The 21,219-nt window shown below is 33.1% G+C and overlaps 2 protein-coding genes across 6 annotated transcripts in view; both read right to left on the bottom strand.

The window, feature by feature from the left end:
• LOC124429172 overlaps nt 1-12,630 on the bottom strand; it is a 13,105-nt gene extending 475 nt beyond the window's left edge. The window contains exons 1-9 of one of the 4 annotated variants that reach the window (XM_046974094.1): nt 12,523-12,627; nt 11,162-11,312; nt 10,156-10,325; nt 7,020-7,204; nt 6,067-6,305; nt 5,715-5,993; nt 1,331-1,682; nt 679-970; nt 1-271 (exon numbers count right to left, since the gene is read on the bottom strand). The exon at nt 1-271 is cut by the window's left edge and continues 475 nt beyond it. In XM_046974094.1, coding sequence (XP_046830050.1) covers nt 53-271; nt 679-970; nt 1,331-1,682; nt 5,715-5,993; nt 6,067-6,305; nt 7,020-7,204; nt 10,156-10,317 — 1,728 coding nt within the window. In that variant the 5' untranslated portion in view covers nt 10,318-10,325; nt 11,162-11,312; nt 12,523-12,627 and the 3' untranslated portion in view covers nt 1-52. Of the gene's footprint in view, nt 272-678; nt 971-1,330; nt 1,683-5,714; nt 5,994-6,066; nt 6,306-7,019; nt 7,205-10,155; nt 10,326-11,161; nt 11,313-11,645 lie in introns of all 4 variants that reach the window. The other 3 variants (XM_046974092.1, XM_046974093.1, XM_046974091.1) reach the window with 3 other exon arrangements.
• A 2,625-nt stretch (nt 12,631-15,255) lies between these two features.
• Nucleotides 15,256-20,014, bottom strand: LOC124429156 (vacuolar protein-sorting-associated protein 36). Of its 2 annotated transcripts, XR_006943382.1 has the most exons (7): nt 19,831-20,014; nt 19,570-19,765; nt 19,137-19,498; nt 18,916-19,080; nt 18,611-18,826; nt 18,100-18,517; nt 15,256-16,433 (listed from the first exon to the last, which is right to left on the bottom strand). XR_006943382.1 is itself a non-coding variant. In XM_046974049.1 (6 exons), the coding sequence occupies exons 1-6, from the start codon at nt 19,924-19,926 to the stop codon at nt 18,344-18,346; spliced, it is 1,209 nt and encodes a 402-aa protein (XP_046830005.1). In that variant the 5' UTR covers nt 19,927-20,014; the 3' UTR covers nt 15,256-18,343. The 2 variants fall into 2 exon arrangements, 1 of the variants encoding a protein (XP_046830005.1); XM_046974049.1 differs by having other exon boundaries at nt 15,256-18,517.
• Between the last annotated feature and the right edge of the window lie 1,205 nt (nt 20,015-21,219).

The following is a 21,219-nucleotide window of genomic DNA, read 5'->3' as shown; positions in this document are numbered from 1 at the left end:
AAAAAAAAGAAAGACATCGTTAATTAACGATCATTAATGTTAATTGACTTCGTCAGTAAGGATGTAACGCAGCTAATCCAAGTCTGGGTGGTTCTGCATAGCTGTGACGATATCTACCGGGTGTCGGGACAATTTCTAACGGTGGTCTGGCACTTTCACGATCGAGTCCAGGATATCTCTCGTGTTCTGATAATTCTTGATAAGTCGTTGCCCTTGCACGAACTTTTTCACGTAATTCCCGTGTATATGCTCGGTCTCGAAAGTCTCGTGACTGAAATATTATTAAAAATTAATTAATATTGAAACTTTACAATGTAATTATATACATATATATATATATATAAATCAATTTAATTAATAATAACAATGATTTTCAATTTAGAATTTCTTTTCATTTAAATTCAATCATATATGATGACTTAATGATAATAATAATCTATATATAACAATTTATATATATGTATATTTTTTTTTTTTTTTTTTTTTATGAAAATGTAGACTTTTATTTAATAATTTCTTCTATTTTTTAATTCTAAGACTTCCCTTTTAACATAAATACTTTTAATTATATCATAGATTGTAAGACAATTAAATTATCATTGTCTTATTGAGTATTCTTTGATAACAATTGTATTGTTTTGTCAGATGAAAATGAAAATGATTAGAAAGATCTCTCACTTCTCGAGGATCGATAGAATTCCTCTGTTCACGAAACTCTCTCCCAACAACTGGATTTTCATAAAAGCTTCTCGGCCGTGGCCTAGTCGTAGTTTCCGATTCAGATGGTTGATCTATTCCATAATGATGAGTTCTAGGTCTTGGTCTCGCTCGATAAGCAAGTTCATTCTCTCGATCAAGCTCGGTATGACTTCGTCTGATTTGTTGATGATCGTGCGCAGGCGAAGAATTCACGTTGGTTTGATGTGAACGAATAGAACGATCCTCGTGAACTTGTCTAGATGATTCCACCCTGTCAAAAGATCAAATATGAAAAGTAATTAACAGTTGTATCATGGATTGATTGACTTAAGAGATAAGAGAAATCTCTAACTTAGATATGACGTTTAGAGAAATGTCATAGTAGAATGAAGAAGGGAAAACTAAACCAAACCAAATACGGTGAGAATGAAAATGACTACGTGACACATCTTAACTTTTACAAGAGGAATAAATCAACTCGTTTCCAAGGAGAATCTGGTTTATTCTAAGAGAAACGGCGACCTTTCACCAGGCCAGTTTACTTTTTTTTTTTTAAATTCTTACTTTCCTTCGATCAACAACGAATTGAATATAAATACGTTGTTTATTTATTATTGTAGGAGGGTTTTACCTATGAACATGATGATGACCATCTGACTCTCTCTGCCTGGAGAGGACTGGTCTACCGATAGCTTCCCTCTCCATGGCCCTGAACATTTCTTTAGCATCTTGGAACCTTTCTCTTGGACTTGTCACTTCTCCAGGATTTACTTTTGGCTGATACTGAGGACTCGGTGATCTTTGTCTCAATTCTGGTGCCCTACGATTTCTATTACAACCAGGCGATATACCTCTCGTTGGTTGTTGCTGAATTGGATGTCTTTCTGGACTTCTAGGTAGCCTTGGTAATGTCAAACTCGAACCAGTAGTCTCCACGTCTGGGAAATAATGACTTTCCTCTGTACCAGCGCCCCAATCGTCATCTGTAAATTAATTAATATCAATATATTATCCTAAATAATAGTTAAAAAAGAAATTTGAAGATTTGAGGTCAATTTGTGGAAAGATGATGAAAAAGTAAGGTGAAAAGATCGCAAACGAATCTTTCCTCTAAGATATTAGAAACTCTTTGGATAGATATACTCATCATGCATACAAACAAACACACACACACACACACACACACACACATATATCGAAGAGAGGCATGATATAAACGTTACTAGATAAAATCTCTAGCATCTCGGTCAGTAAGGTGACTCGAGAAAACGCGAGTCAAGGCAAATCGGTCGAGTAGAATTCTGTAGAGAAGAATCCGAGAGAGGTCACGAAGAGATTTAAAGTGTGGACAGGTAATGAAATAAGAGAGGGAGAGAGAGAGAGAGAGAGAGAGAGAGAGGTTAAAGACGACGATCTTTTTCTTCTTCTTCTTCTGCTTTTGCTTCTTCTGCTTCTTCTTCTTCATCTTCTTCTTCTTCTTCTTCTTCTTCTTCTTCTTCTTCTTCTTTGAGTTTCTCAATAAGACACGAAGAAGGCTAAAGAAAGCCTCAGGCTATGGGCCGAGAATGCGGAACTTCATGTTTGGCCTCCCACGAGCTCGATTAACGTACGAATTTTCTTGGATTCCACATTAGTCCTGGTCAACATTATAGGAAAGGACATTGTATCATAGTAATTATGATCTCCAACATCATCATTATCATCATCATCATCATCATCGTCGTCGTGCTCGTCGTCATCGTCGTCGGCGGCGCCGTCATCGTCATCGTCATTGTTAGATTTATCGTAATCGTTTTCTCTTCTGGTCATTACTATCATCGTCTGCCAATGACCTCGCTTCTTTCTTCATGCCGTCTCGTCTTTCTCTCGAACGCACCTCAAAACCACTCTTTTGCGCAATAATTTCTAGCATAGAGAAAGAGAGATAGAGATAGAGATAGATAGATAGATAGAGAGAGAGAGAGAGAGAGAGAGAGAGAGAGAGAGAGAAAGAGTTGGAGTGCCGTTACCATACTAAGTTCTTAGTGTTAAAGGTTGTTGAGTCGATTGACTAACATCTTCTCAATATCAGGATGAAACTAGGATAAGTGTTGTATGTGATTTTATCTTGCCTTTATATAAATTTAATTTATACATTCCTTCCTTTGAATTAACTAGAATGAATGATTTTTTTTTTCTTTTTTTTTTTTTTCCTTCATAAGATATACGTGAGCATAATGAAAGGAAAAGAAAAAATTACTACTAAAAAAAAAAAAAAAAAAAAAAAAAAAAAATTGATCTAATCAGAAGTAATGAAAAAAAAAAAAAAGAATCAACTAATCTCATTGCTCTGACGTAATTATTTTAATAAATACATTTTTCTTTATTATTATTATTATTATTATTATCATCAATTTATTCGTGAACATTTTTGCAAGCAAATACGTGAGCAAGTGTTTCTCTTTCGAAGAAGAAGAACGGTACTGGAATAATAATGCGGAATCGATTTCACGGCGAGCTAACTCCCGTGCGACGTAATAATTTAATCGAGGTGCCTTCTGAGCGGGACAATTCCTCGCATGGAATCTAGGCAACGATGGTTTCACGCGACTTACCTATTACGTATCCACCTATACGTACGCAAATTGCCTGTATAATTTATGCGAGTCGAGAAGTATACCAGTCGAGTTATACTTATCTACAATCATGATTTGTATTCGATTAATGGAAGTAGGGGTAGGCGGGGGAAGGGGAAGAGCAGGTAGAAAAGAAGAATAGTTGACATTGGAAAGCTTTGATCTACATCAATTGAAAAAGAAGAGAGAGCAATTTTTGTAGAGACAAAAAAAAAAAAAACAAAAAAAAAAAAGAAAAAAAAAAGAGAAAAGAGAAAAAAGTGATCGAATAATATACGCCGTCGAAAAGCCGTCGAGAATGATCAAATGAAATATTATAAATTTTCTTCGAATATTTTTCATTAATGAAAAATCTAAATATCGCGGTTGAGATGAAAGTTAATGGTCTTTACGAAATAAGCGAGTAAAAAAAAAAAAAAAAAAAAAAGAAAAAAAAGAAATGGAAGATTTCTTTGGAATATTTTCCATGATTAGATCTCATTAATGGAGAACCCAGAAATCCAGAAATCTTGTCATGAGTGGAATCGTACAATGACCTTGAACGTTCTCACAATGAAACGGTTAAAAAAAAAAAGAAAAAAAAGGGAAAAAGAAAATGAAAGAAAGAATTTTCAAAGTGCAAATTGTAGATTAACATATGTTTCAGGCAAATAGAAATAATAGTTTGGAGATACGTATATGAATGTCAAATGTCATATGAAATATAGATATAAGATAAGTTTCGGGGATTTAATATTTGACGTTTGTAATATAATCGATAGCACGAGTCAATCTAAAGCTGGTTGGTTTTTGCGGTCGAGTAAAAGCCCTGGAATCGAGATACATGTGCCCGTAGGCTGGTACCTGTCGCTGACACGACGTCCTAACGGTACACCTTCCACTGTAACAGGTGCCCAAGCTTGGTGGTACTCTCTCTCTCTCTCTCTCTCTCTTTCTCTCTCTTTCTCTCTGTCTCTCTTTTTCTTTTCATCTCGCTCCATCACACGTATGTACAAACATACTTAAACACCGAAGTATATCCGATGTTAAGTTGTTACTGTTTCTTTTCCTTTTTCTTTTTCTTTTTTTCCCTGGTTTTTTTCTTTTTTTTTTTCTTTTTTTTTTTTCTTTTCTTTTCTTTATCATCGAAGCGATATTAGGTCAGTCGTCCGTTAAAAAACATGTTTGAAAAAGAAAAGAAAGAGAAAAGGAAATCGTCCGTCTCTTTTAATTTTCATCTCGTTCATATATATATATATATATATATATGTACACATGTATATTACTGTTTTTTATTATCAAGAATTATTAATTAACATGGGAACCCTCGATTCATTTTACATTTTTTTAATTAGAAGAAACACTTGAATTATAATAAACTTATCAATTTTCTAAACACGTCGTGTTAAAACTGAAAAGGATATCGCACCGTTCATTTCCGTTAGAATGTCGATTCGAATGAAGAAGAAGAGGAAAGAAAAAGAATATGAGAGGATAAAAAAAAAAAAAAAGATATCAAGCATGTAAGTGCCCGACACACCATTGGATTTTCGAGGTGGCTAAAGAAATTGGGTTAGGGGGTCGCTTCTCGCTTCTGCCCGGTTTTCTACGAGAGCCGATAAGATTCGTGCGGACACACCTGCCGAGCGAATAGAAAGCGTCCAAATTTCTGTCTTTTCAACTTAAATTCCTCATTCTAATGACGTTTGACATTTTCAAAAAAAAAAAAAAAGAAAAAAAAAAAAAAAGAGAGAGAAACTTGGAAAAATTTCAGGAACTTGTCATTAGCAGTAATAACAATATTAATGACGAAGACAAAGATTCGATTCAATGACAATAAGAAAAGGAAAGAAAAGAAAAGAAAAGAAAAATGTTATATCGAGGTTCAAGTTACAATTAATGACAGGAATTAATTGATAAGAAGTTCAAGACAAGTTTCGAGTTTGAAAGCTTGTTTGATCTTATAAACTCTCTCATACCATTCCCATGCATTAATTATAAAAATCTTTCTATCGATTCTCGTCAATTTCCTGTTGGTGATCCGCAAAAAGAAATAATCCGCAAGAAGAAAGAGAGAGAGAGAGAGAGAAAAAAAAAAAGAAGAAACTTTCACTTTCCATTTAGCAAGATCTAACCACGGTAGCCATCATGATTATCCTCTCTATGTTACGATGCGTTCATTGGATCGATCAATCGATCGATCCAATTGACGACTTTCCATGAGTTTATTCTAAACACGCCAGAGAGTTACTTCGACCGCATAAGTGTATTCACAAGAGTACATTGAACCATTGAAGCAGAGAGGCCTCGATTTCTGTAGAAATCGTTTTTACCGGCTAATAGAACCACAAGGGATAGAAAAAGAGAGAGAGAGAGAGAAAGAAAGACTTTCGAAATTAACTTAGAGAGTTGTTTGCTTACCAGAAGAGGAATCTCTCGAAGGTCTCGAAGGTCTTGGACCTAAAGGATGATGAGATTGATACGGTGGAGGAGTAGCCGCACTATCCGATCCAATTCCACTGCTAGCTGCACTCCTTGTACCACCTCGATCAACAGTTGTACTACCACCCACTATGGTTTGATTTAAGCAACGCCTAAATTCGATACCAGCTAAGTTACCACGATGCCTGTGAACTGTGTCATAGTCACGTGGTGGTAACAATATAGGTCCAACGTCGTTGTCTCCTGAATTTCCACGACCTGAATGAAATAAAGATGGACATACATTGTCACTTGGTTTCATTCGTTTATTCAATTTTTATCAGCTTCTTACCTAATTTCGCTCTCAATTCGGCTGCCAATGATTCGTATATCGTTGTAGTTTGGATAGGATCATGTTTCAATTCTCCACTACCTTCAGATGATTCGGATTCTCTTGTACTTCGCCCATCGCTACCCAAATTACTTCGGATTCTACCTTCACCAGAGGATACTCTTGCTAAATTATCTGTTTGCGACGCCAATGCCTTCAGTTGTCCACCCAACAATTCAGCTGTCTCGACCGAGTCGCATCTGATCGAACGGAAAGTTTCGATAACGGTACTCGTGTGTGGTGAATGGTATATTATTATTATTATTATTATTATTATTATTATTATTATTATTATTATTATTATTATTATTATTATTATTATCGAATCACATAATTGTAAGTAAAATGGTAATTAGAATTCATAAACTGGGCCAGTTTTTCCATAACAAATCATATTTATCTCGGAGAAACCGAAGGCTTCTGATTTTTTCAATCTTAATCCGTGAGAATATGAGAGAGTAGGTGGATTCCTCATCATCAAGATATAATGAAAAATATGTTAACAGCTCGTTATACGAAGTGGAAGGATAATTAAGTAAAATAAAGACCTATAATCCATAAGATCAAGCTGATGAACGAATCGACCTCCATCTTTGGAGAACGTATCTTTTTTCTTTATCCTTCATATTAATAATAATAATAATAATAATAATAATAATAATAATAATAATAATAAAAGCAGAAAATGAAAAGGAACAAAATTTATTATCTTAAAAAAAAAAAAAAAGAAAGACAAAAAGTAAAAAAGGGAGGAAAAAAAATATAGAATAGTTATGATAATAAATGAGATGAAAGTTTGATAACGAAGTCATAGACGAGTGAAGGCAGAAAAAGCTGTATAATCGGGCACGTTAAGGAACAATTAATATGATAAGAGAAAAAAGGAAAAAAGAAAGAGAGAAAAAAATGAAAACCTATATGCATGAACATGAACTGGATTGTTGGTGGCAGGATTTGGTAAGAGCAAAGTAGCTGCTACGATGTCTTCTCTTTGAACAGCAGCCAATACAGCATGACCTGGTACCAAATGTTTCACAGCTGATCTAGTAGAACCACCAGGATGAACAGTTTGAATGATCTTCAGACCCTTACTGCTCACCTATCGACAATAATGCTATTATTAATCGAGTAACATCGTTTAGGCGTTACTAGGGATGTTAGAACAATAAAAATAACATGTAATCGTCGTATCTCTATCAATTTGATCAAAGATAAACACGTATACGTTTTCTAATATTTATTCGTAGAATAATATAAATGTATTAATCTTATTCTATATATAATTGTATTATGAATCTAATAATGTGAGATAATTTTTTTTTAATTATCTAATCAGATGTTAGATCGTAATTACGATAAAAATATATCCATATAGTTATATGAAATGTTATTTCCTATTGGATGATATTATGAAGATGTGCCAATCTTATTTGATAAAATAATTTTATTTAAATTGAATGATTTAAAATAATCTTGTTTTTTTTTTCTTTTTTTTTTTATTTTTTTATTTCTTTTTCCAAATCTCTCATCGAACGTTCCCGATTATAAATTACAATGAAAATATATCTGTACAAAGGTTTCGCATTTAAATAAGGAATGATTCAACGTCCATTCACGCAACACTATGGATCATCAAATAATTATCTCTTATACTTATCTCAGTTAAGAGACAGAACATGAAAATCTCGTAAGACTAGTCTCTTACGTTTTGTTTCTTACGGTGACACGCGTGGCATTGTTCACGATAGCGGAAACGCGAACGACGTAATTACTACATCTCGCTCGACGATTACGTGCGATCCTCGTTTAAAAGGCCAAAAGAGAGAGAAAGAGAGAATGAGATATATATATATAGAGAGAGAGAGAGAGAGAAAGAGAGAGAGAGAGAGATAGGTGATAGGGGGAAATAACTAGAGAAAAGAACACTTTCAGAAAGAAGGCGTCATCTTAGCGCATTCTTCGACTACTTAAAACAAACAATCTAAGCAATTAACAAGCCTGTCCATATTATAATCATTGTGATAACATTGTCATTGCTTTACCGATTTAAGTAAATTTTAGCGCATAGAATGATCCTCCTCCATCTTATTCGACAAAAGTTTTTTAAGACTTTCTCTTTATGACAGGCTTTTTGTAATTATAGTTGCACAATAATTAGGCGGATCACTCACTGCTATTATTTCACAATAATAATAATGATAATGATAATAATAATAATAATAATTATGATGATGATAATAATGATAATGATAATAATAATGATCTCATTCTTTTATCTTTTTCGCGACATTTACAACGCAACAGTGTTTCGTGTTTCGCGAATTTATCCCAGACAAAATTTAAAATAATCACGTCAATTTTATTACGTGATACTCGAGCTTCGATTAATGTACGTATAGAAATTCGATTTATCATTTGTTTCGTTTCTTTTTTTTTTTTTTTTTTTTTTTTTTACAATCTATTTATTAACTAATTCAACGAGATATGATTTAAAAATTAGATCATTTTCGCGATTCATTAATATTATTTCTCCCTCTCTCTCTATCTCTATCTCTATCTCTATCTCTCTTTTTAATTTAAAATCAATATATTTGATATAACTGTACTAATAATATTTCATTTAATTATAAAATTAGATTCGTTTAAGTTGTTCTTCATTCTTAACACGTTTTACACGTTTCTTTGCCTATCTTAAAGGATTACGATGATTTCAAATCGCCCGCGCTAACTCGTAACTACTTAAAGGGTGAGAGAGAAAGAGAGAGAGAGAGATTAAGAATAAAAGAATGAAAGAATGAAAGAAAGAAAGAAAGAATTTCGCATGCCGTTTCTCTTTTCCCATATCGAAGACGCCTCGTTTCATTCGTCGTATGAAGATTCGGGTCAATGAATTCGTTATATATTAATTCTTCATAATTCATTAGCATAAATTATTCTAGTGGGTGTTAGTTAAGTGGCAAGGTCCTTCCCACGTATCTTATGACGTTTTATAGATAGATTAAATCATTATATTGGATAATTATAATTTTTCTTTTTCATTTTCTATCGATTTTTCGATTTCCAAAATTATTGGAAAATTTTCTTTCAAACAAATGGAATGGACTTTTGAATCAAGTCACTTAAAAAATATCAATGTATATATATAAAAAGGATTAAATTTTTGATTAGATACAAACGAATTCTATTCTCGTGTTAGCGTTAAGACCTAAATCATTTTTTTTTCTTTTTTTTATATATATATATATATATAAACGATCTTTAACTACCATAAATTTTTCTTTTTTATGAAGGAAACAACGTGATAGGAATGAAGCCAACGGAGGATTAACTTTTTTTTTTTTTTTTAATTTCCATTTTTAATTCCATCTACTTATCAATATTAAGTAGAGAAACTTAACGTTTCTGTAGACTTGTTTTCGATGGAAAAAGCTAAAGGAATGGAGTAGAAATGTGACGTCAGTGAATAGAATTATCTCTCTTTCTTTCTCGATTTATATTTCCTAATTATCAATTTCATTCCCACTTTCTATGAAAATTTAAATACCTCAGATATATTCATTTCTGATAAAGGGAAAGAAGAAAAATATGGGACGTAAGAAGATAAGAATGAAAACGAAATTGAGAATTACTTTTAGTCGACATCCTTTCCTTATCATCATTTCTAAATTTATCCCTCGTATCAATTTGAAAATATCTCGACTAGATTTAACTTTTGGTGGAAAATAACATGGCAATTTTCAGAGGTATCCGGTTTTTTGCCGGATCTGCAATCGTAAAAAAGGGAATTTTATGATACCTCGTATCTAACCTTCTCTAAGGGGGGAAAAAAAAAAAAAAACATAAAAAGAAAAAGAAGAAGAAGAAGAGAAAGGAAAGGGGGAAAAAAGAAACAAAAAAGATTAGAGGATAGAAGAAGTGCAAAAATGGAAATAATAAAAATAAACGTAGAAAATTCGTAAGGCTTGCTTCATATCGATAAACAAACGTCATGTCTTAGAATATTTTCGGACGGTAGGCGCCAAAACCGGATCTCGAAATGGTAGCGCTCACCTGTAAAGTGACCTTGAAAGGTTCTTGAAGTCGTTCTCGTTCGAGCAGGTAAGCTATGGCACCGGGCATCGCGTCCACACCCTTGGCCTCCCTCGCACCAAGATACCAAACGTAGTACGAGCTCTTCTTGACATCCTTGCTACCCCTCAGATGTAGGGCCATTACTCGCACTGATCTCAACGGAACAAAACGGGAACAAAACAAGAAGAAAAAAAAAAAAAAAAAAAAAAAGAAAGAAAATATTTCTTCCTTCGTCAAAAGCATCTTTTTCTTTTTTCTTTTTCTAACTCGATTAAAAATTCTTTCTAAACATTTCTCCTTTCTTTTTTTTTTTTTTTTTTTTTTTGAAAGAGTATTTCAAAAAAGTTTCATTGGATGTTATAGGATTTAAATTAGATTAGAATTTCCCTACCTCCCCCCGTCCCCAACAGATGTTTCATTTCTATTAATTCTTCGAAGAATTTGAAAGAACTTCGATCGGAAAGGACTTCGTCCTTCAAGCAAGTTATTCATTTGTAAGTATTTTTTCAAGAAAAAAAAAAAAAAGAAAAGAAAAGAAAAAAAAAGAAGAAGAACAGAAAAAACTTTTGACAGGAGTTAGCAGGTCCTCAATGAATATAGCTATGTTTGTGATTGTGTATCAATTTTTTGTTTTTTTTTTTTGTTTTTTTTTTTTAACTATTTGATACATTTTCATTCAGTATACGAGAAATTCACGTGTAATTTCGTTGGAAGAAAGATTATACACCGGAACGAATGACAATGCAATATGATTCTGTTCAACTTTGTTCGATCTCTCGATTGGTAACGCTCCACTACTAATTCGATTTTATTCGCTCCAGATAGAACGAACAGCGGGAGGATGATAAAAATGAAAAAAAACCCCGAAACAAAACAAAACAAAATAAAAAAAAAAAAAATAAATAAGGAAAGAAAGAAATAAAGAAAGAATGAAAGAAGTTAACAACGGTAGAAGAAGATTTTTGAAGGAAAATGAAGCTTTTACCGGGTCTCAACACGCTGCTGCTGTTGCTGTTACCCGTCTAACATCTACCTTCCCTCTCTTTCTTTCTCTTCAACTGCTTCCTCGATTACTTTCACGCTTAAACCCGTTTCCACGGGACACGTTATCCATCTTGCGCTTGAATCGATTCTCACTATCAGAGACACCAAAAATTATTTCTTTCGGTTATTTAACGACGATTGACACAAACGACAAAAAAAGATGACGAAGGGGATTAAATTTTTTCTCTCGATCAAATATCGAGGATTTTATATTTGATAATAGAAAAAAAAAAAACAAAACAAAACAAAACAAAACAAAACAAAAAGAAAGAAAGAAAAAGAAAAAAGAAAAAAACAAGATATCGAAGGGAATATGCAGTAATGGTGATTTCAACGAATGGCACAGTCAAAGAGAGAGAAAAGAAAAGAAAGACTCGTCCTGATCGTCTTGTTAGCCTTCACCGAACACTTCGATCTAGACTCACCTTAATAAATGATCGTACAAATGCACCTTCTCTCTTTTTTTCTCTGTTTCTCTCTCTCTCTCTCTCTCTCCCTCTCTCTCTCCCTCTCGCTCTTTCTCTGTTTTCTTGCACTCACAAAAACGTGTAGGTGTGTATATATATATATATATGTATATATAAAAAAAAGAAAGAGAAAGAGCAACTGGTCTGCGCACGATGCACCTCGCGAAAACCGTGTGTAAGGCCGTCCTTACGGTATAAGCGAGTCTAAACTAAACGTAAGCACGGCGTCTGAGGTTTACGAGCTACGTACGAGCACCATCCTATGGTATGGGAGTAAAAAGAGAAAGAGAGAGAGAGAGAGAGAGAGAGAGAGAGAGAGAGAGTGAGATGGTGAACCCGAAGTGGGGTGAGGAGAGGGAGGGTGGGAGGAAGGGTGGGAGGGGGCAAGGGAGAGAATCGAGCAAGCAAGAAAGACAGAGACGAATAGAGAACTCGAGAGTAGTCTCGTCTGACAGCTGTACAGTTCTGACTACTTTTCCACGTTGGTTTGCCAACTTGCATCGAATCACAGCAATGGTCAGTAATAACAGCAGGAACAGCAGGGCCGTTTGAAAATAATGGAAAAACTTTCGTTTTGCCGAAGAAAATCGATAAACGATATTAAAAGAAGGAGAAAGACAATGATTGTCCAAATGATAATGTTCCTCTTTTATTCTCTTTCTTTCCTTCTTTCTTTCTTTCTTTCTTTCTTTCTTTTCTTCTTTCTTTCTTTCTTTCTCTCTCTCTCTCTCTCTCTCTCTCTCTCACACACTCATTTTCTTTCTTTGTATTTTCTTCAGAAAAAAATAATTATTTCTATCGACTGTCAGACACACCAAATATGAACTATACTAACACGTAACGCGTAAAACGTAGGACACGAAACACGAGTCTCTCGACTGAAGAGCAACAGCAGCAACGGCCACGACGGCTTCCTCCTCTCCTTTCGGTACCTCACTCACTGTTGAATCCTCCTCCTCCTCCTCCTCCTCCTCCTCCTCCTCCTCCTCCTTCTCCTCCTCCTCCTCTTCCTCCTCTTCCTCCTCCTTCTTCTCTAACTCCTACTACTCTTCTTTTCTCTCTCTCTCTCTCTCTTTCTCTCTTTTTCTCTTGACTTCGCCACACCTTCGCCACGATCGGTTCTTGATCGACGTCGTACCACGTGAAAGAGAGAGAGAGAAAGAGACCGGTCGAGTTCCAACCGGCGCCTTCGGATGGATTCTGTCCTGAATTCGAGTAGTCCGAAGCTCTCTCGCCTTTCCAGGTACCTTCTCTGTCCCTCTCCTTCTTTCTTTCTTTCATTCCATTCCCTCAGACCCCTTTCTTCATCAGAAAGAGATAAAAGAGAGTCAGTATCTATCTGTCCTTCTTATTCACTATACTATTCCCCACTCTAAAAAGAGAGAGGAAGAAAAAGTGATGTTGCACTTGTGTATCTCTCTCTCTCTCTCTCTCTCTCTCTCTCTCTCTCTCTCTCTCTTTCTCTTTCTATCTGTCTGTCTTTCTCTTTTTATTCGCCATATTCCCTCCCCTCAATCCCCTTACTCTGAAAAGAAAGAGGAAGAAAAGCTTATGTTCATCGTTCTCTATCTTTTTCTCTCTCTTTCGTATCTCGAACCCTCCCTCCTTTTCTTTGTCATCAGAAAGAGATACAAGATTCAGACTTGTTCCTCTTCATGTCCATCTATCCCTTTCTTTCTTTCTTTCTTTCTTTCTTTCTTTCTTATTCACTCTATACTCCCCACTCCATGAAAAAGACCCACTTGCTCTTCTCCATCCATCCTATTCCTTCTATCCACCATTATCCTTCTCTTTCTTATTCACCTCTTTCCCCTCTTTTAGATGGCTCACCAACCAACTGCTCCCTACCTGGTACCTTTCAACCTTCCTTCCCCGCTACTACCACCACCACCATCACCACCATCACCACCGCCACCACCATTGCCATCACCACCATTACCACCACTACCACCACTACTGCTAGCTTGGCAAAAGGACGTCGCTCGTTCTAAAGGCCTTCGCACACTGGATCCAATCGCTATTCTGACTGGTCCAACGAAAGTCAAGCAGAGAGTGTGTCGAGCGTGTTACCGGATTGGCATTTAAACACCATTACTCTCTTGCCACAATCAAATGGCAGCCTTGTCTTTTCGTCTGATGCTTCTTACTTTAAATCGAGAAGCCAATTGAACTTTCCTGTCATTATTATTGTTCTTCAGAAACTTAATGGACTATTATGATGATGATGATGATGATGATGATGATGATGATGATGATGATGATGATGATGATGATTGTGAGAAATGATGATTAGGGCTAAAATTGAATTTCACTTTTAATTCAATCAAGCAGTAGCTTCGTAATGCTTGACAATGGCTAGCTGATAAATCAAGTTAGGCTGATGTGCGAAAACCTTAAAACGGGCAGGTAGAAAAAGGTTCGTATCAACGAACAGCCGAAGCAAACGATTCCCTCGGTGAACGCGGTTAAACGCGTGATCCTTGTCTCTCTCTTTCTCTTTCTCTTTCTCTCTATCTATCTCTTTCTCTCTTTCTTTCTCTCTCTCTAGCTATCTTTTTGGAGAACTCCGTTGATCTTTCTTACTCCACAGGCAAACCTTTCTTCATCGGTCTCACTTCAACTCCTTCACCACCTTCTTACACTTCTCCCACCCAGAATTTTCAGAGATAGGGACTCTCTCCCCTCCACCTACGCACACATAGAGAGACTCGGTTAGCTCTCAACGCCAGGTGTATCTACCTGGTGTACTCGCCAATAAACGTAAATAACTAAAACTACAATCATTTCTAGTCGATAATTTTTTTTTTATTTGATCATCTTTCACATATTACATTCGTGAACTCGATTTCTCTTTGATTTCTTCGATCTTTAGGATAAATAAAAAACATTTAAATTATCTTATTAATATCTCTATTAATAAAGACCTTTTCACCTAATGATAATGTCTGATCATGAATAGACCATTTCTACTTTGATTCATTCCAAATTATCCGGAGACTTTAAAGATAAAGTCTGATCGAACAAAGCGAATTCTACTTATTATCTTATCTTACATGAAGGTCTGATCGAAATTGATCATTTTCACTTGCTTATAAACCATCACGTCAGAAGGATTTATCGTTTTTCAACGATCATACATAATTCATAAATATAAACGACGTTAAATCTTTTCCTACTTTTTCTATTTATAGAAAACACGTTGCGTGACTTTCGTAATTTTCTCATCTGTCAAAGGTCAAACATTTCATTGCTTAATGATTTCATTTAAATTTTATCATCGATTCGTCAAATTGATAAGAGATCACCCGTTGTGTGGTAAAACATTATCCACAAAAGCAGGTTGCATGTGCCTTGTAGAGCGCACAACTTTTGCTGTCACAAAACGCAAATGCTAACCAGATGCGCTAAGTATTGTTCGACAATGTTGAGGATTCGTAGATACTTCGTAAGAATCTATTGATAGTATCTTTTTTTTTTTTTCTTTTTTTTTCGTATAGTTAAAAGACCAAATGTTACGTGCTATATCGTATAAATAAAAAATCTTAGGATTAATTAATTGATCGATTGATTGATTTATTAATTATTTATTATTTATTCCGATGCGTGCTTGAATAAAGAAATTCAAAGTTTAATGATCCCATAATCGTTATCGTTTCTTCCTTTCCTTTGCTCTTTACTAATCTTACCCACGATAATATATTTAGATGATTAATTAATTAACAAATGTATACATGGAAATTCGTGCGTTTATACGTGCAACGAGAATAGTTAACGGTTTGCAATTGCATCTTTATGATACAATCATATGCATTTTGTATGGAGAAAAAAAAAAAAAAAAAGAAGAAAAGAAAAGAAAAAGTTTTGTTGCCAGGAAATAACTGAGATGGTTTATTTTTCTTTCCTTTCTTTTTTTTTTTCCATAGAATACTTTATAATTAAGTCATATCTATCTTTGATAATTATCGTTCGAAAGATATATGCAGAGACCTTTTATGCATTTATTTTTTTTAACGATCTATAGAAGAAACTTAGTCATGTAAAAAAAAAGAAAAAGAAAAAAAAACAAGAGAAAAGAAAAGAAAAAGTTGTATGGGCAAACGTATGTATTGTGGTTCCTTAGTCCTCTTATGCGTATACGCCAAAGGAAGTGGGAAACTAATCAAAGTAACGGTTCGTCCCGATTAGACAGTCAATACGCTCTGAAACTCATGGAAATGACTTTACGTAATTTCACGTAACGTTTTTGCAAAGTCTAATCGCCGTGCAATGTCCCGAGAAAAGACAGGGAAAACAGGAAGAGCATGTGAAAGAGAATTACCCAAGCAAAAGGAAGAGATTTGTTTCGGAAACTTTTGTCAAAGCTATTTAGATAGCTTATTGTTAGAATTCAACTTAAGAAAAAGAAAGGAAGAAAGACAAAAAAGGAAAAAAAAAAAAAAAAAGAAAAAGAAAAAGAAAAAAAAAGATCAAAATCTTCACTTCACATCAAATCGTATCACTAGATCTATTATTTTATTAACGCGCATCAGTAAAAGTTTCTTTTATTTCTGTTTCCCTTTTCTTTTTTTTTTTTTTTTTTTTATAGTTTCATAGAAGTATGGTAAATTAAAATCGATAATAGTTTCTAATCTTTAATCGATGACTAGCATATTCTAAATAACTAGTTAGATGAATGTTTTTATCTAACTTTGATTATCAATCTCTTTTTTTTTTTTGATAGTTCAATCCTCGCCATCATTGACTCATCTAAATTTGTAAAATAAGATTTAACACGAATTTTAATTTTATCTTTTACGTCAAGACAGATACAGAGACAGAGAAAGAGAGAGAGCGAGAGAGAGAGAGAGAGAGAGAGAGAGAGAGATCCCTTTCACGTGATTAAATGTCGAGGAAATTTTTTCTAGCTTGGTTATATATCAAAGAGGATGTAGAAAGTCACGAGATGATGATGTAACGTTAAAACATAGATATTAATGCTCTATGGCATCCCAAGTACTAACTCCATACTCTCTCGACTCAGCAAATATTATATATGGATGCTATAGTAATTCAAATGAAATAAGAAAACGTATGAAAACATGTATACATGCATATGCATATATATATATATATATATATATATATATATATATATATATATATACATCTGGTGAGAATGTTCGAAACGATCAGATTTATCGATGGTGTATATGTGTGTGTGTGTGTGTGTAACTCTTACTTTCAAAGTCAACGTACTTGTACTTGCAATTGGTGTTTTGCGGCCAATAAGAGTTTTCTTTTGTCAATTGCAAACCACAAACTACGTATGTGAATCAATTTGTGATTGATCATACGTTTCATATTATCATTTTACTGTTATTAATATTGAATATTTCTGATACTATGTGTATACATATACACACGTACACACACGCGCGTACATACTTATTTAATTTTTTTTTTTGTTTTGTTTATAATAATAATTTACAAAAAAAAAAAACAAATGATACATTGGAAATTATCCTTTTTAAAAGAATTTCCATGGATAAATTAAATCTCTTATAATATTACCATAGAATAATTCGTTAATCTTATAGAATAAGAGAAAATAATAATGAAGCAATTAGCATAAACCATAGCGATAGATACAGACTTTAATGGATTCTATTTTTATATGAAAACCTGTAGGAGAGTATGATATTTATAGAATGACATTAGTCGACATGCTAATTAACTGGTTAAGAAAAATTTTATTCTTTTTAATTATTGGCACCAGCAAAGAAAGAAAAAGAATAAAATTCTTAATGATCATACGTCCTATGTGTAACCATACTGGAAGATTAATAATACTTGTATTCTCAATTATAAAACAATGTAATTATATTCAGTTTTTTTTTCTTTTCTTTTTTTTTTTTTATCGTATATATAAATTATACATTTCAGTAAGAAGAGAGAGTAAGAGAGAGAGAGAGAGAGAGAGAGAGAGAAAGAGAGATTTCATTCTAGCCTTGACATTTTGCTGATCTCATCAAGGTTACATTATTGTGTGTATGTATTATTGTATGTACGTAGTATTGTGTGTTATGTGTGTGTTTACATGACGCTCGTTAATACCTGCCACGCCAGTTAGTTCCTGCTTCTTTCTCTCTCTCTCTCTCTTTTTTTTCTTTAGGATAGTATCAAATAGGATACCAATGAATCAGAAGCAGAAAATCTTATAGTATTTCTATAATTTTGTATTGATTGAAATATAAAATAACATAAAAATGATTTGAATTGTACATTCTCTCTTTCTCTCTTTCTCTTACTCTCTCTCTCTCTCTCTCTCTCTCTCTATATATATATATATATATATATATATATATATATATATATATCATTTGTTTTTCTTTTTTTTTTCTGTTCTTTTAATATAACATTTACGATTATATACCTTTGTTTTGTAACAAGCTACGTTGTATGCACTGCGAGGACGATAAAAATTGCTTTCTTTTTTTTTTAATCATTGCATTGGACTTAACTGTGCACGATTTATAAAGGCACGAGAATTATACGAATACTTAATGAATAAGATAATAATAATAATAATAATAATAATAATAATAGAGGCAGTTGCGTTTTCTTGTAATTCCATGATGCCAATGATAAAAATATATATATATATGAACTTTTAAGGGTTACGCGTTTTGTTCTAAAAATAAATTTGGATAAAATCTTAATGCTTCTATCGTATCGTCTCTGCAAGCTTTTCCATGTTTTTCCGTAACTAACAATCTTTCTCGTGCTAATAAAACAGATATTCCTTCGGATCGTGCAAGTTCCTCCGCAGTTATTGAACCCCTTTCCTGTAACTATAATCGATTTAAATTATTATAATTATTATGATATTGTTTTATTTTATTAAACATTTCATATCGTACAAATAGTTATTATATCATACTTACTAAATCTGCTATAGAATCAGCAACTGCAAGATCATCGTGAGATCGAATTTGAAGAACCATAACACCACTGTCAAAGATCCTTAATACAATAGGCAAGCTTAAAGACGCTAATTGTCTACTAGCATTTAATAAATCTTCCGGTGACAAAAGTTCTAATCCTCTGGCTCGATTAACACGACAATAAACATCGGTCAATGTCATCATTCCACCTACGTCCTAAAAAAAAAAAATATATTGATTATTATTTTCTATCTATTTTTGTCACATAACTATTTACAATTATTAATAACAAAAATATATTTCACCTTGATCGGTTCTTCTAAAATAACTGCAAGCTGCATAGCTAATTGTTTAAAATATTCATTACTACTTTTGTAAGCATCTCTCGTTACAGGATCATCGATACCTAGACTCATCAAATAAGATTTAAATCTAACAGTCTCATCCTCCGTGATGTCTCCTTGTCTCTCCTGCAATTTTCTTGAATTATTAATGTCAACTTTATAAATTAATCATTGAAAGTCACCCTTATTTTTGCAGAGATGGTTTTAGATATGGCCACCATATCTTTAGCCATTTCCATAAGCTTCTTAAGATCTTGGAATGCCTTAGAAATACTCTCATCCGTTGCCTTTTGTTGTTCTTGAAGACTCCTTTCAATACCTATAATACCCGTTCGTGGTTTTATTTGTGGCAATGGTTTAGATGTAATACGTAAACTTTGAATATTCATATCGGTTAATTGATATGGTATAGGAGGATCCGATTCCCAGGTTCTTTTTCTAAGTACATCTCTTAATTCTATTATAAAATTTGAATCCAAACCCTCTTTGAATGATAATTTAATATAATTAAAGGCACTATTCTCCGCTGGTCCAGGCATTTTATCTAAAAGGATTTTAATTAATTAAATCAATTTTATTTAATATAAAATTTATAATAAATTATTAATTTCTTACCAGGAGATGGTTCAGATAGATGTAAAATAACTTTATTGTTACGTCTAAAAGAAAATGGACCTGGAGATTCCTCTTCGTGGAAAACTACATATCTTAATGGTAATGAGAGGCAAGTGTTACCTCTTGGTATATCATCCGGTCTTCCCCAAAGTGCTCGATGAGTCGTAATATATAATTGTCCACCTTCAAATTGTGTCTATTAATGAAACATAGGTTAATTATTATTATTATATGATCTTATACGATTATATTTTTACATACCTTAACGTCTCCATCGTACAAACGTACACCAAAATCACGTCTGACGTTTAATTCGTTGGGTAGAAGACGAGGATTAGCATATTCAAATCTATTCATTGTAAAAGAAAGAAGAAATAGTCAAAGTGAATACATATATCGAATTTTTTAATATTTTGACATTTATTTGTGCAAGCCAGGCATACCAACATTATCTCGAATAGATGGCGCTTAAATATACTGTTGGTTACACTGTTATCTCAACGATGCAAACGCGAGCATGCTAGACAAAATTTATAGAAATATATTAATTGTTTTTCTTTTTCTATTCTTTTCTTTTCTTGTTTTTTTTTCTTTTTTTTTTTTTTTTTTGAAGATTTTCGACTGCATCACATTTTTTTTTTTTTTTGAGACATATATTATAATAATCCTGAATCTTTTTATAAAATTATTGTTCATATTATACAATAATTTAATCTATACTTACCAAATCGTATATACATTTTTAATTAATCTATTATATATTGTTAAATGCATTGAATGAAAGTTGATTTTATTTATTATTGATTAATATTATACATCAGGCAATGTTAGGAAATATGTTGTTTTCTCTATCTAGCATTTATTATGGTTGAAAAGATAATAGAACGAAGTTTTTTCTTTTTTAGTTTTTAAATTTTCCCTCTCTTTTAGTCGCCATCTTGTATAATGTAATTTGCGAATCACAGATGAGCATGATGAAAGTTGCACTGTGATTGGTTCAATGTTCAAACATCTTATATGTTTAATACGTAGTTAACGCGTTTTGAATAATGATAGATATTTTTTTTGTGTAAAATGTATTATTTCTTGTTATATTAGTTTATTTAATCGTTTAAGTGAAGTGTTTTACTTTCAAGTGCGTTCAAGGCCGTCAATGAAGAAGTACAAAAAAGAAGAGAAATAGAAAAATTTGGCAGCAATTTTGATAGTCGTTCCTCGAAGTAGTAAGTTGAAATTTTCTTTTTAACGATTTCTACGGGTTAATAAAAGTTATAAACTTTACAATATCAGTCACATTAGTTCAAATATATTTTTTTTTTTTTTCTGAATTTATTCAGTAAACGAATTGTGTAAATAGAACCGCAACCATGGTTAACAATGATCGTTTATAGTTAATAGTATATGATTCCTCGCGTGTATGATGATCCACGCTATATAATGATTAACGTCTTCTCTCATAATATATTTCTTTTCACAGTTTAATGTATTAAGATTAATTCTTATAACTAAGTACAGTACAATACAATGTGTAATGATACACTTTATATTTTTTTTTTTTTTCACAAGCACAAGCTCGAACGTACCTCATTAATTAATAATTAAGGGATCCATCATGTCTATTTAATATAAAAGGATTAAAAGAGTATGTAC

Source organism: Vespa crabro, chromosome 14 (genome assembly GCF_910589235.1).
Source record: "Vespa crabro chromosome 14, iyVesCrab1.2, whole genome shotgun sequence".
Lineage (NCBI taxonomy): Eukaryota > Metazoa > Arthropoda > Insecta > Hymenoptera > Vespidae > Vespa > Vespa crabro.
Note: the sequence above shows the minus strand (reverse complement) of the source record. Positions and strands in the feature narration are given on the sequence as shown.

What these genes read in the sequence shown, in the direction of transcription:
- LOC124429156 (XM_046974049.1), bottom strand. Translation starts at nt 19,926, where the DNA reads ATGAATAGATTTGAATATGCTAATCCTCGTCTTCTACCCAACGAATTA. An exon ending in TGTACGATGGAGACGTTAAG is followed by an intron (nt 19,766 to 19,830) that starts GTATGTAAAAAT and finishes TTTCATTAATAG; the next exon opens with ACACAATTTGAAGGTGGACA. An exon ending in CTGATTCTATAGCAGATTTA is followed by an intron (nt 18,518 to 18,610) that starts GTAAGTATGATA and finishes AATCGATTATAG; the next exon opens with TTACAGGAAAGGGGTTCAAT.